Genomic DNA, 16,003 nt, shown 5'->3' on the forward strand with positions numbered 1-16,003 from the left:
ACTGTGGTTGAGAGTACTTGGTCTTTAAAATTATTAAAGTTTATTGTTTTGTTTAATTAGAATAAAAAATAACAGAGTAACTAATACACAGTCGCTAAATGACTGAACAAAGGACAAAAGCCTGGAAAATAACTGGTAAGAATTTGAAAGGAATTTGAATGCTCCCATTTCCTCCATATAGTGTGATGTTACATGAAGTGCATTCTCATTGGAGTAATCTGTATCTGACTTAAAGATTTTGATAAATGAGATGTCAGATTGGTGAGAGATTAGGCGGACATATAGGGGATTGTAGCACTGATAATACCTGGTTTCGTGCTTGGGGAGTGAAGCAAATTTGATGTGACTTGGGAATAGGTGAAGTTTGTTGGAAAGTAGAAAGTAATTTAATACACTAAGTATCAATTGTAAAATATTCTCATTTCGTGTTTTACTCCGACCCTCAACATTTTTCTCCCCAAAGCTCCCAGTACCTAGTTGTATATCCTAGTTGTAAATCCTTCTGGTTCTTGTATGTGGGACACCGCCTCAGCATGGCTTGATGAGCGATGAGTAGGTCCGAGCCCAGGATTCAAACCGGCGAACCCTGGGCCGCTGAAGTGGAACGTGTGAACTTGACTGCTGTGCCACTGGGCCGGCTCTGACCCTCAGGATTTTAATTCACTAGGCGCAGAGTCAAAACTCATTTCAGGAAGGCTTCTCTTTTCTTTGAGTATAACTTACTGTTTTTTCTTTTTGATTGGTTTACTTAAATATTTTTAAAGTAAAGAGAAAGTTGTCACATGAAAATATAATAGGGAATTGTAAAATGAAACTTTTGGCTCTTTTACTCTCAGTCACTCTTCTAGTGATGTCCCTTACCCACCTGTACACTCAGTGAGTGTCAGCTGCAGTTGTTCTTCATTTTATGTGATGATAGCAGCTCTCGAGTTGGAAAGAAATGTCACCAAACACATTTTAAGGATAAAAATCTTCACCAAATTGTGTTTGTTAATATAAGTTTGGTATTAACTACTGATTATTAAAGATGCTTTGCAGTATTTTGTAAATCAAGGAGCCGTTGATACGAAGTAAAAGTTTAGATTTAATCCAAACATCTTTTAGGACTCATGGAAAAAAATTAATATATGGAATGTATACCAAAAGTCATATGTTTTATCAGTAGAATATTATAGGTTGATAGTTTCATTTTTTTGTCTTTACCGTGTCCATCATTAACATAGATTTGTTTTTGTTGTTGTTTTTTGTTTGTTTTTACTGACTTTAGGGCTGTGCTTCCTGGAAGTGGTATTATCCATTTCATTATGCACCATTTGCTTCAGACTTGGAAGGTACTGCAGACATGCCTTCTGATTTTGAGAAGGGTACTAAACCAGTAAGCTTGAGTATTTAGAGCCATAACATTTGTAGAATTTTGGCTTAGATAAAAATTGTGTCTTACCTTAAACTTTTTTTCTTTCTTGCAGTTTACACCACTGGAACAACTTATGGGAGTTTTTCCAGCTGCAAGTGGTAACTTCCTACCTCCATCATGGCGGAAGCTCATGAGTGATCCTGTGAGTGTCTTGGTTTTTGAGTGTGTTGATAACTGGATTTTTGTCGTACATTTTGCTAGCACTAGTCACAATTGTTTTTGCATCTTATAGTTACAATAGTGAAGTCCAGAAACAAAGTAAAAGTATTTGGATTCTTCTGTATATTTTTTACTACTTTTTTTTCCCTGCTTTCCTTGGCCGTCAGTACCCTACCCAGTAAATAAAATTGATATGTGTTTGGGAGAAATTCTTATAACAGTCATTTTGTTCTCAGCATACCTGTAAGTCATTATTTTTATTGGTTCCAGCCATGTGTGGTGGGTACCAGAGCATGAAGGCTGGTTTAGCTGCAGTCACCACTGCATGTGTTTTGTGTCCTAGCTAGAAAGAGTGACACCCAGCTGAGAAGTAGGAATTATTAGAGTTAATAAACTCTTCACTGTCTTGGGCCCACAGTCGTCAGTTCTAAAATTCTTTTATAATAAGGCCTTTTTATTTTCATCTTTTAAAATAAAATTGTTAATTTTGTTTTTACTAGGCCCGGGATTAGTGACCTGATATCTTAATAACATTTTTTAAAAGGAATGAAACTTCATTTTCTTATCAGGCCTGATAACTCGAATGAAAGTTGTATCAAATTCTTTATAACAGAAATATGTGACTTTTGTTTTGAATCTTTGCTTTTCTCCCTGATACAGGATTCTAGTATAATTGACTTCTACCCTGAAGATTTTGCTATTGATTTAAATGGGAAGAAATATGCCTGGCAAGGTAAAATTTAGACATTATTCCTTTTTGTTAAAATAATTTTCTCCTTTTGGTAAACTGTAAGCAGACATGATTTATGGGATGAAAGAATTTCTGTAAAAGATAAGTATTTTAAAGATTATATGTGAAATTTTGATATTTTTTCATCTAACCTGGGATTAGCAATGATTAACAGTAATTTTAATAGTAGCATTTTGATAAACAGTAAATTGAGTTGAAATAGATTAATGATTATATCTTTTGTCTCCTTTGTGATTAATTAATGGGATGTGGGACATGCTCCTTCCATCAGTAGCTCATTGACACCTTGTGAGGTTGCTGAGAGTTGTAGAAACATGAAGTGTCCATGTGGAGATTCACTTATACTCCATGGAAACTTTTGAAACAAGTATTAGAAATTTAGTTTAAATACTTGGCATTAATCATTACTTAAAGTTTGTTTATTATTTACATATCTATTTTCTCATTCCTTCTGTTCACAGATTTTGTAAGAATGACAATATAAAATTAGTACTAAATTTAAGGTATTGTTGATCACTCACCAAATGTGTGAGGATGACTGAATGTAAAACACAGTGGAGAAGTCTCTCACACAGTGAGCCAACGATTATTTCACACCTAAGCCCCTTTCAGCAAATTATTTTAACCTTTTCTTCCACCATATATTTTTCTAGGATAATAAGCAGTTTGGTAAAATCATGTTTTCACTCTTTTTCCTTTATTATTCCCTGTGATGCAGATGACCAGTAAAATGACTCAAAGAGAATTGTGGCGCAAAGGGGGATAAATAATAATTTATAAATTGAAAATCATTATTTTATGAGATTTTAGGGTTGACTTTTGGTTATGTAGTAACAGAAATTTCATATTACTTTAATGGAATGATAATGAGAATTGCAACCTATTGATTGGGGTTGTGTAAGTGTTGTGGTCATATTTTGTTATATGTAAGTGGATTGGGGCCTTAGGTTGTTTTTGAACGTGTTTTGTGGAGGATGTTTTGATTAAACTGGAAGGAGAAGAGACACAGGAGAATGGGAGGCAGTAAAGTAATAGTATAAATACATAAATAAGTAAATATATTTATGTAAGTGTTTGTTAAATAAGTCCTTGCCTGGATTTTTTAAATAAATAAGTAAATATATAAGCATGCAGATGACTTGCTGAGTATATCAATGTAGTATAAATCATCCAGAGGAAAAGGAAGACAATGCACAACAGTTACAGTGTCTCCACGTCCTTGCCAAGATTTGTTATTTTCTGTTTTTTGATAGTAGCCATCCTAATGGGTGTGCAGTGGTGATCACTGTTTTTGCTTTCCGTTTTCCTAATGATTAGTGATGTTGAACCTTTTTTTCATGTGCTTATTGGCTATTTCTGTCTCTTCTTTGGAGAAGTATCTATTCAAGTCCCTTGCCCATTTTTGAATTGGGTTTTTGTTGTATTGTAGGAATACTTTATATATTCTGGACACTAATCTCTTATCAGATATATGATTTGCATGTATTTTCTCCCATTGTGTGGGTTGTCTTTTCACTTTGTTGATAGTGTCCTTTGATGCACAAAAGTTTTTAACTTTGATGAAGTCTAATTTTTGTTGGTCTGTTTGGTGGTGGTTGCCTGTGCTTTTGATGTCATATCCAAGAAATCATTGCCAAATCCAATATCATGAAGCTTCCTCCCTGTTTTCCTCTAAGAGTTTTATAGTTTTAGCTTACGTTTAGGTCTTTGATCCATCTTGAGTTCATTTTTGTATATGGTATAAAGTAAGGGTCTAATTTCATTCTTTTGTGTGTGGATGTCCATTTTCCCAGCACCATTTGTTGAAAAGACTGCCCTTACCCCATTGAATGGCCTTGGCACCCTTGTTGAAAGTCATTTGACCATGTATGTGAGGGTTTATTTTTGGGCTCTCTATTCACTTGGTCAATATGTCTGTTCTTGTGCCAGTCAGTACCGAACTGTTTTAATTACTGTATCTTTGTAGTAAGTTTTGAAATCAGGAGGTGGGAGTCCTCCAACTTTATTTTTATTTTTTAAGATTGTTTTGGCTATTTGGGGTCTCTTGAGATTCCAGATGAATTTTAGGATGGGTTTAAACTCAGACCTTTAATATTTCTATATTTTTATGTGTTATACAAATATTTTTATTTATTAGACTGTAGCAAGAACACATCTTTCTTGAGGTAAAATTTAGTACTATTAGGAGATAGTCATTTCTGCATATGTCTTTAAAACTTATCGGAAGTCATGATAATAAGTAAGTTCTTGTCTAAGTTGAGTACATCTTTTTTTTTTTTTTAATTTATTTATTTTTTCCACAAAGCCCCAGTAGATAGTTGTATGTCATAGTTGCACATCCTTCTAGTGTCTGTATGTGGGACGCAGCCTCAGCATGGCCGGAGAAGCAGTGCGTCGGTGCGCGCCCGGGATCCGAACCCCAGGCCGCCAGTAGCGGAGCGCGTGCACTTAACCGCTAAGCCACAGGGCCGGCCCAAGTTGAATACATCTTAAAATGATAGAAGATAAAATATATCTGGGTACTTTTTCAACATTTATTGAACATATGTTCTTGCAATGTTGTGTTTTCATAATATTTGCTTAGTATGTATTAAAGGAATATAGCATAGTCATTTCAAATACTGTATTTTCTACATAAACAGAGAATTTAAGTAATTTGATCCCAGTCACACAGTGGCAGCACTGAGATCTGAACCTGGAGAGTATGACCACTGTGTTTACCTAAGTTAAGTATTACTAGTACTTGGGCTGCCTCTGTGTTGTTGAGAGGATTGAATGAGCTAATGCATGTAACATAGTAAATTAGTGGGAAAAAAGTAGGAAAAAGTAGCTGCTGTTGTCATTTTTACTGTCAGCTCACCCTCAGGCACGACCGTCATCACATCTGGGTATAAGACATTCCTTCCTACCCTGGCCAGGAAGACTGGTTTGTCTTCCTTAAGCTTAAGCATAAGCTTAATAACCTTATTGCTGTCATTAGCACTGCAGGTTGCTGACTGTTTGGAGTTAGATTCTGGAGTTGATATTGAAGGGAAGTCTTTCTGATGATTTGTTTAAATCCTAAATCTAGTAGGTAGAAAACAGAAGCCAGATAATGTAGTTTTGCATGATACAGATTTTGTTAAGTGTATGACTAAATAAAACTTAACCACTGCCTAGGTTTTTTCTATATAAGTGTTTACCGGTAATTGATAAATAGCCTTACTCAGATGATGGATGTTAATAATCCTTGAAATCACTTTTTGGACCTTCAGAATTCACACTAGAACCTAGTTTCTTTTTAACTTTAAAAAATCTATATATTCCCCTACTAGGTAGTCAAATTGAACATGTTTCCTAATTTTGAAAATATGGTAGCTAAATTATTTAAAGACAACTTTGGAAACCTTTCATTTCTCATCATTTTAAGGGGAACAGTCACAAATACAGCAGTTTTGAGTGGCAGTGGTTTTAAAATTATTTGGCTCTAGTCAGCATTTCTTGTTATTTACCTTAAAATTTTTATTTAGCCAAAATACTATTTATAATATATATAATAATATACAGCAGAATATATATGTTTCAGTAACTTTGCATGTTTTTGTAGTAATAGATAATTGTATTCCAGTGTGATTCTTTGAAAATTATGCGTGTAGGTCCAAATAATGACCTTAATTCCAGCACACTCCAGAGGACAGTTTTCAGCCTAAAAATGAACAGCCACTATTCTACATGCCCTCCCGGGGACAAAGTTATTTAAACAAGTCTAAAAATTTTTTGTATATAAATTAATTATTAGGTTTTTTTTTTAATAATTTTATTTATTTATTTATTTTTCCCCAAAGCCCCAGTAGATAGTTGTATGTCATAGTTGCACAGCCTTTTAGTTGCTGTATGTGGGATGCGCCCTCAGCATGGCCAGAGAAGCGGTGCATCGGTCCGCACCAGGGATCCGAACCCGGGCCGCCAGCAGCAGAGCGCGTGCACTTAACCACTAATCCACGGGGCCGGCCCTAATTATTAGGTTTTAAAATGTAAACAGAATACTATGCAATTTTAGAGCTGAAAGAGACGTTCCACATATTCCAGTTGAACAGACCTTCTGAGTATTTTGGTTGAATGATCTCTTTTTACAAAAGAAGAAACCAAGTCCTAGAAAGATAAAGGGATATGCTCAAGCCCTTAGGAGATTACTGGCTTGCCCGAAGGCATCCTAGTAAATAAGTAAGGTGAGAACATAGACCGGTGTCCAGGTGGCCACTTGTGCATTTAATTTAAAAATTTTGTCATCACAGAGTAAAGATTCAGCAAACGTGGTTTTCCATATGAACCCTTTTAAAGATGGAAAACAAATAGAATTTTTTCTTCTACCACCACGGGGAAGTATTTCTATCTGAAATTTGGCTAAATAGAGTTCAGTTCCAAAATGTTTTTATATCAGCAGGGAAATTCTACTAGAAATGTTTATATGGACCAACGGTAGTTGAAATTTAGGAGATCCTAATAGCTGGGCCGCTTGGTGTGCATTTGTCTCCCCAGGTGTTGCTCTGTTGCCGTTCGTGGATGAGCGAAGGCTGCGAGCTGCCCTAGAAGAGGTATACCCAGACCTCACTCCAGAAGAGAGTAAGGATCATACTTCCACTTGGTCGACATTGAGTCTGTGTAATAGAGACTTTACATTTCCTTAATTAGACCTTTTTTTTCGTTTGTCAAATTTCCCATAAAGGGGGCATAAATCATTGATTTTACTTCTTTATGACAAAAGTTAACTTTGCTTCTTAAAATTTATTATCCATAAGTTGCATAGTAATTACATAAAATTTTTTAACTTACAAGTGTTTGTTAAGTTTATTAAAAAGCAATACTTCAAGAATATCTTCTGACTTTTTGATTCTTTTTTTTTTTTTTTTTTTTTTTGGTGAGGAATATTAACCCTGAGCTAACATCTGTTGCCAGTCCTCCTCTTTTTGCTGAGCACAATTGGCCCTGGGCTAACATTCGTGCCCATCTTCCTCTACTTTATATGTGGGACACCTGCCACAGCATGGCTTGATAAGTGGTGCATAGGTCTGTGCCCAGGATCCGAAACTGTGAAACCCTGGGCCACCAAAGTGGATTGTGCTAATTTAACCACTACAGCACCCGGCAGGCCCAAGACTTTGATTCTTGTATAATATGCATACACAAAAGTATTTTTTGCATGTTCGGAGGGTGTTATTAATTTCCTCCATCTCCCTTCTTCCCTTCATCCCCACCAAATAACAATAACTTTGCTTGAAAGGTTAGGTTGAAACAAAAGCATTTGCCCTCATATTGCTAACTTGAAATGTTATTTTACACAGAAAGTGGCATTTTGTCATTAATACTGATTGTTAAAAGTATTGGGAAATTGTAAAGCTGGGCTTTGTTGGAAAATTTATTTAATACTAGTATAATAAACCTATAGAAATAATTATGAACCATCCATAGAATAATCTTTGTTATTAGATGATGCAATTTATTTGTATTTCCTCAGAGAATGTCTATATGTTTCTTATAGTAAGAAACTAAGTTCTGTATAAATAAGAAAACTTTGTCCCTTATCTTGCAAGACTATATTCAGGTATCTTTTAGGGATAATTTTTTCTGATAGTCATTGATCTTCGAAACTTTATTGTCAAAGCTTTGTTTCTTCTACAGAGATGCATCACACGTTTAGGTCTATTATTTTTTGTAAACTTTATAATTAAGTTTTTAAAATTTAGGTGCTTCCTATTTTAGTCTCATAAAAGTTGCTTTTGTAGGTAGAATCGTTAGATCTTTATTCTTTTCTTACTTTCCCCCAGCTAGAAGAAATAGTCTTGGAGACGATGTCTTATTTGTGGGGAAACATCACCCACTGCACGACTTCATTTTAGAGCTGTATCAGACAGGTGCCGCAGAGGTATGGTCTTTTCTGCCATCATGAAGTGTTTTCAGTTAGTATAATTATTTGGTTAATTAATTGAGAATGCATTTAAAAATTTTTGGTAAAGTAGAAAAAAATTTACCATTTTAACTGTTTTTAAGTCTATAAAATTCTGTGGCATTAAGTCCATTCACGATGTTGTGCAACCATCACCACTATCCATTTCCAGAACTTTTTCATCTTCCCAGATAGAAACTGTATACCCATTAAACAATATTAAACAATACTTCTCCATTCTCCGCTCCTCCCAGCCTCTAGTAATCCCTCTTCTATTTGCTGTCCCTATGAATTTGCCTCTTCTTGGTACCTCATATAAGTAGAATCATGCAATATTTGTCCTCTTGTGTCTGGCTTATTTCACTTAGCATAATGTATTCAGGGTACATCCATGTTGTAGCATGTGTCAGAATTTCATTCCTTTTATGGCTGAATAATACTCCATTTTGTGTACATACGCCATTTTGTTTATCCATTCATCTGTTGATGAGAACTTGGGTTGTTTCCACTTTCTGGCTGTTAAGAATAATGCTACTGTAAACATCGGTGTCCAAGTGTATGTTTGAGTCCCTGATTTCCATTCTTTTGGATATATAATCAAGAATGCACTTTTCCACAGCCAGTGGGTGTACCACCTGAACTATGTCATGGGATTCAAGGAAAGTTTTCTTTGGATGAAGAAGCCATTCTTCCAGATCAGTAAGCACTCATTTGTGTCTAATTGGGTCAACTAGGAGGAAGTTTAGTTAGCATCTTTTTCCTTGTTGCCTAAATGTTTTATTTTCTAGTAATAGTGAGGAAACAAAATAACAACAACAGAAATCTGCTGGGCTAAAAAAGACTTGGCGTCAAAGCCCAGCTCTTCAGCATAGTAGCTCTGTCAGAGCTGTGACATGTCTGAGCTGTGACATGTCTGACAGAGCTACTATGTTAAAGAGCTGGGCTTTGATGCCAAGTGCAGGGAGCCCTGGAGGTCCCTAGGGAGATCCACAAGGTCAAAACTATTTCCATAATAATGCTAAGATCTTATGATCTTATTTCCTTTTGTTGCTCTCTTTCTTTCTTGAGTGTACAGTGGAGTTTTCCAGAGGCTAAATGTAATGTGATATCTCAAGGGACTGACTCAGAAGCAGATAAGAGAACCCATCTATTAAGATAGATATCAAGCCAGATATTAAAAAAATTTTCAAAAATGTAAAACAGTGACACTTCTCATTTATTTTTGTTTTACTTTGTAAAATAGTTTTTCATAAAAAAAACGTTATGTTGACTAAATATCTGTGTATGTTGTGTAATCTATTACTGTTATCTTTAAATTAGTATTTTTAAAAGATTTTCAGATTTCTTAATTAATTTCTTTTTTTCAATTAAAATTAACCTTAATTTTGAATAGGTAAATACTGATTGACATAACCAACATAAACAAAAGCTCTTTGAGGTCCTCAGTTTTTAAGAGTGTAAGGGGGTTCTGAGATCAGAGTTTGAGAACTGCTGCTCAAGGGTGTATATCGAGGAATAGAATTTTGCTAATGAAAGATGTATCTTCATCTTTTCTGGATAATGTCGGGTGGTTTTCCAAAGTGATTACACTATTTTATAATTTCAGGGACTGTTTGTGAGAGCTCTTGTTGCTGTACATTCTTGCAAACCCTTGAAATTGTCACTGCCTTAGTTTTTGTCAATCTAGTGGATGCCTATTGGCACCTTGTGGTTTACAGTTGTGTTTCTCTGATTCCTAATGAAATTGAAGGCCATGTGGTATATTTATTAACCGTTTGGTTTTCCTCATTTATGAAGTACCTATTCTCTTTTTCTATTCACTTGTCTGTTCCCCCAACCCCTCCTCATGATTTGTTGGTATTCTTTACAAATTCTGGTATAAGCCCTTTGCCCATAATAGTTTTCTGTTAATGAGCTTACAAACAAGGAAGATGGGGTCCTTTTTTAAAGATATAAATGATCATATTTTGTTGGTGCATTTTAATGATTTCTCTTTCCTAAAGCAACATCTTACTTCCATTTAGCAAAAAGGTTACAATTTACAAATAGATCATTCTTCTCTTCTTTCTCTTTAGAATAGTGTGTTCTCCTGTTCCCATGTTTCAGGATCTGACACAGAATGCTGCAGTCAGGTCATTTTTCCAAAATACGTGACATTCGCCCAAAACACAGCTCTGAGCTTGCAAATAAGTTTAAGAAGACCTCCGATTCATGAGGAAATGGCAGCTATTATTCCAGCAGTGCTTTGAGATTGGAGAGTCCCTGTATTGCAGACCTCAGAGCAGAGCCTCTTGACTTTAAATTATGTGTATTGTTAAGGTTACTGATGTAACAAGCTTGTTTCTCAGCTTTCTGGTTTCCCCTGACAACTTCCAATTCTTCCTGGATTAGGAAAGTGGGAGGTAGGAAGTAGGAGTTCCTAGGGATAGTTTGCTATATAGGAGCAAACAGACCTCTACACCCCAGAGGCCCACACAGCGTCGCTGTATTATAACAGGTTGTTTTAATTATGTTATAGTTGTGGCCCTGCAGAGTTTAAAAAGCAGACTGTTATATACTTGATCTTGGTTAAGTTGAGATAGAATGAATTTGTGGAAATTTTTATCAATAATTATTATAAACTTAAAGGGCTAATTTCTGCTATCTGAGTAACTTATTTATAGTTCATTTCTTCAATGGTAATAGCATTTTCTATTGAGCAAAAATCATGTAAAATATAATATGACTTTAGAATAAAAATCAACAAACTTACCTACTCATTTGTGTAATTATTGTGTATAATTACTAATCTTGATGGCAGGGTTTATGTTGTCATTTTCTTCAATCTTTAGGCAAGACTAAGGCAAACACAGTCTAGTAATTCAAGTGTTTCATAGAAGCCTGCTTGGGAAGGCTATTCCTGAATCCTCCTTTCCCGCTCATTGTTGCTTTCACTCTCAAGAAATAGTTTAGATTCTACTTAGATTTCTCATTGTGAAGTATAGGCATATTTATTTTCCTGTCTTGAATGGAATTAGATAGCAACTGCGATTCTAGAAAGTCTTTTATTTCAGGAAAACTGTGGGGAATTTGGAAAATCTTCCTAGATGAGTTGCTTTTGTTTATCTTCACACACAGTTTTGTTTATCTTGACCCACAATTTGTCCTGGCTCTTTGCGTTTGGGCTCTTTTGTTGAGGGTGGAGTTCAGAATTGTAAGCTGTGCTCCTGCACGCGTCACGAACAGTCTGGCTCTGACAGGTCCAGTGTGGACGCTGCCTATTAATGCTTGGGGTCTGCGGCTGGCAGTGGTGCTGCGGCCCAGTGAATCCCACTGGTTCCCTCTTTGGATTGTCACTTGTTTGCTTGTGCTCCTCAATTTTTCTGCATGTTTTCGAGGGCCTTCCTCCCCAGCCCTTTGGAAATGGTTAATTCTACTTAACTTTCTAATTAGTTAGAGAGACTTGCCCAAGGGAAGAGTTACAAAATTGACAGATCCTGGAGTTTTTGTTTGTATGATGTTATTGTTGTTGGTTTTTTTCCTGAGCCTGAAGGGGCCTTTGGTATTATTTGGCGTCCACTGCCAAATACCACTGTTCACAAGATTGTTAAATTTATAAAACAAATCCCAGATCTAGGTGCATATTTAGGTCTATATTGAAAATAACTTCATAATAAAATTGATCTGAGTTAATTTCCGAGATTTGTGAAAGACCAAAGTTAACTTTGACTTTATGAGGGATTTTCAGTGTTTTCTCTGAGGGGTAATGTTGAGGCTGAGATCCAGTTTACTGCAGTTTTTTGTGTGTTTGTTTCGAGGCTTGTACATCCCAGTGTTGTGTCTGAGACTGCAGCCTCCAGTGCCAATTGCCAGTTATTTCTCTCTATTTTGACTCCTGGCATTTTTTTCCCTTCTCTGTTTGCATATGGTATTCCATTCCATATTTGAGAAGTTGTTTCCTCAGGTTGAATTTAGATGGGTTCTTCCCATTACATTAAGTCTTACCTGTAGTGTTGAGAAAGTATATTATAGACGTTATTGAAGTGTCTTAAGTTCACAGAAGGATCCTTAGAGCATACAGTCGGCTGTAAGCTAGGAGATCTTTTTTTCTCTAATTCTGATTCCATAAATCATTCAATGTGTTAGTAACTCCACTTTGAATAGAACTGAGCTATCTCCCTTACTTTTCCTCATCTTGCTCTTCACCATTGTAATTTGCTTAGACATAATATTTTTAGAATAATTCTTTGTTAACTTTTAATATATAAAACCTGCATATGATTTTAAAATTACAGAAGAGTTATCTTCCCAGTGCAGCAAGCACAATTTTCTGTTCCTCTGGAGGAGTACACACACGCGCACACACATACACCCCTTTGTTCTACCTCAAACTCAGTGCTCCAGACGGACGTCTTTGTCCTATGCCTGTCACCAGTTCTCCTTGCCAGTCTCTCCTTTGTGTCCCTGGGCCTCCTGTTTCCCCAGTTGCCCAGACTTGGGAGCCCATTATATGCTTTGGCTTCTCACTCTACATTACTCCCTTTATCTACACCACTGTTGTGGAATATTTTTTTCTTTCAAATTATTTTTCATATGTGGCTGTTCCCAGTGAGCCTGTTTTGTATTTTCTTCTCCTGAATTACTGTTGTGATCTCGCAGCTGCTTTATTTGATTCCACCTTCCCCCTGAATCTATTGGCTTATCTTTCTTAAACACTACTGGCCCTCAGAAATCTTTGGTTGCTCTGTAGTGCTGCTGGAATTACGCTCGTTTGCTTTTTCAAGGAAGGCCTTTTATAATTTGGCAGAGCCCTAGCTCTGTGTCTGAATCCCCACAGTTCTTCAAGGACGCTTGTTCCTTGCTACCCAGGTGGGTCCCTTCGGTATCCCATTGACCTCTATGCCTTCCTCCCATTGTTTGGAATGTTCTTCCCCTTTGTAGCCTTCATTGCTTTTCTTATCTTCTAAAAGGTAATCTATAATTTGTGTCATCTTTATATTTGTTATTTTCGTCAGTAGCATTGTTAGGTTTTTCTTTTTCTCTCATCGCACCTAGCATAGTTTTAAATCCATGTAAAAGCTCATTTGTTCATAGTGTTGGAACCAGTGTTTGCTAAAGTCTTCTAAGAGCCTAAACTTATTTCTTCAGGGGAGTATTTTCAAACTTTCTGTATTCACCTTTGGATGAATCAGGCAAAGGATAGAATGTTTCATCTCTTCAAGGAGATTTTTAAAAAATGTAATGTGTGTCAAGATAGATTTTTTTTTTTTTTTTTTTTTTTTGTGAGGAGGACCAGCCCTGAGCTAACATCCAATGCCAATCCTCCTCTTTTTTGCTGAGGAAGACTGGCCCTGGGCTAACATCCATACCCATCTTCCTCCACTTTATATGGGACGCCGCCACAGCATGGCTTGCCAAGCGGTGAGTCGGTGTGCACCCGGGATCCGAACCGGCGAACCCCGGGCCGCCACAGCGGAACGTGCGCGCTTAACCGCTTGCGCCACCGGGCTGGCCCCTGAAGATAGATTTTTTAATATAACTGTTACTGCAGTGTTTGTCAGGCTCATGGTTGCCGAGCAGATGACTGAGAACCAGACGCCTGCAGGAGGCGGAGCACATGCAGCCAGGAGCAGACTCGATGGTTGAAAACACTTGGGAGAGTTTAACTTTCACCGCATGTAATACTTCATAGGACGCTGCACTGGTTAACCTCTTCTGATAAAATGTCAAAAATACATCTTAAGTCCTATAAAACTCTTTAAGTGTTTTAAAATATCAAGTCTATGAATTGTGACATCTTCCCTGCCAGAACAGTTTGCCTTGGTGTTGCTGATGTAGCTTTAATCGTGGAATGTATCTGGGAAAGGTAGAGTAAAAGTGAAACTTGATATTTGGAATTTTCTGCTTTCTTTGTGAAGTGTGCTAGTACTCTCAAACAATAATGATACTTAAAATAGCATTTCTAAGGTTAATTCTTAAAGTGAATTGAGTCAGAAAAAGGTGTCGTACATTCTCTTCCTTTTCTATTGAGACTTGCTCCAGTATTTTCTTACTAATAGTGTTTTAAGTGCTACTTGTGATACAAATAAAAGCACTGTTCAGTTTCCTTATTTTCAACCATGCTTAAGTTTTAAATTTTTATTTATTTTGTCCTGGGTGTGTTTATGAAGACAGACTCCTTTTACGTTGAGCCAGCAACTGATCAAAGAAGAATCAGTAAATATATATGAACTATTCAGTACTGCCTCGGATAAATGTAAGATGCTTAAGGGATACTAAAACGTATGCAGTATGTTTCCCATAAAAATAATTCATAATTAGAGATGCATTCACTGTTCAACTACAGTGGCCACACGAGGTTCATGATGGACAGGAATGTGGTTGGATGATGTCTGGTAGGTAGTCGCCTGAGGATTCAGTAAGGTATCATGAAAAATTCTGGGAATAAGTGGAGTGAGGCTGGGTTATGAAGGACCTGGATAGATTGTCATAGGCAGTTTGACTTGATGTAAACTTGGTTTAGACCATTTGTTGGTTATTGAATTTGAACAGCACAGGGAAATTTTAAGAAAATTCTGAATGCAAAATATATTAGAATTGCAGCGAAAACTAAGGTAGAGATTAGCTAGAGCGCACAAGAATGGAGACAAGCAATCCCAAATCTAATTAAAGGCTCTGAATAGAATAGAATAGAATGTTTATCAACATAGTTAGATAGAAATAGGAATCCACAGATTTTTGCTAATTCAGAGGAGAACCTCAGACTGGGAAGAATGTTTAGAGTAATGATGAGGACTTCAAGTGCTTCTAAAGACTATCACATAACACTATATATTTAACAGTGTACATGAGAATAAAAACAACACAAAAATTCTCATTTATCAGAAAAAATAATTTTAAGTTTTAAAACATTTAGAAAGCATTATGTATTCAGAATGCTGATGCCATTCTCATGAGTGGATAGGATTTAAGATGAGGCACCTTTCTTGACATCAGTGAATTGGCCTCCTAACACTAACTAATCTAGAGAAATTTATTTAATTTCTGTTTATATGGAGACAGGAGTTTTCTTTCTCTGAATTTCAATAGGATGACATTTTCAACCACTACTCGGGCTGCTTTTTCATGTATAAAATGTGTGTGAGAGGTGGGGTTGAATGAGAGTTTAGATAACCTCTACTACTCGATAACACCCCAGAAATTAATGATTCCATCTATATGATAGTGTACATTTGAGTGGTAATTCAGGGAACTCACCTGCTTGCACTTTAAATGCCAAACCATTTCCTCCTGACTCTCTGATATATATATATATATTTGTGTGTGTGTGAGGAAGATCAGCCCTGAGCCAACATCCATGCTAATCCTCCTCTTTTTGCTGAGGAAGACCGGTTCTGAGCTAACATCTACGGCCAATCCTCCTCCTTTTTTTTTCCCCCAAAGCCCCAGTAGATAGTTGTACATCATAGTTGCACATCCCTCTAGTTGCTGTATGTGGGATGTGGCCTCAGCATGGCCTGCGAAGCAGTGCGTCGGTGCGCCCAGATCTGAACCCGGCCGCCTGTAGCAGAGCCCGCGCACTTAACCGCTAAGCCACAGGCCGGCCCCTGACAGTCTGATATTGATGATAGGAGGAAAAGCCCAAGAAGATGAGTAAGTTGCTTCGTGTCGTGAATACAGTGATTTAGGGATGCAGCAAAATTTAGTTGAATGAGAACATCTTCCAGAAGTAGGCAAGTCTGATACTTACCTAATTCACTGACCAAGAACTAATCAC

General features: G+C 36.6%; 1 protein-coding gene across 1 annotated transcript; it reads left to right on the plus strand.

Annotated features, from left to right (window-relative positions):
• Window positions 1-1,460: 1,460 nt before the first annotated feature.
• LOC131403953 (5'-3' exoribonuclease 2-like) lies at window positions 1,461-10,452 on the plus strand (the record flags this gene model as incomplete). Its single annotated transcript, XM_058538141.1, has 6 exons — window positions 1,461-1,556; window positions 2,234-2,306; window positions 6,843-6,926; window positions 8,129-8,226; window positions 8,867-8,946; window positions 10,323-10,452. Coding segments are annotated over 6 exons (510 nt in total), but the record flags the coding sequence as incomplete, so codon positions are not given.
• Window positions 10,453-16,003: the final 5,551 nt, after the last annotated feature.

This window comes from Diceros bicornis, unplaced genomic scaffold (assembly GCF_020826845.1).
Source record: "Diceros bicornis minor isolate mBicDic1 unplaced genomic scaffold, mDicBic1.mat.cur scaffold_97_ctg1, whole genome shotgun sequence".
NCBI classification, from domain to species: domain Eukaryota; kingdom Metazoa; phylum Chordata; class Mammalia; order Perissodactyla; family Rhinocerotidae; genus Diceros; species Diceros bicornis.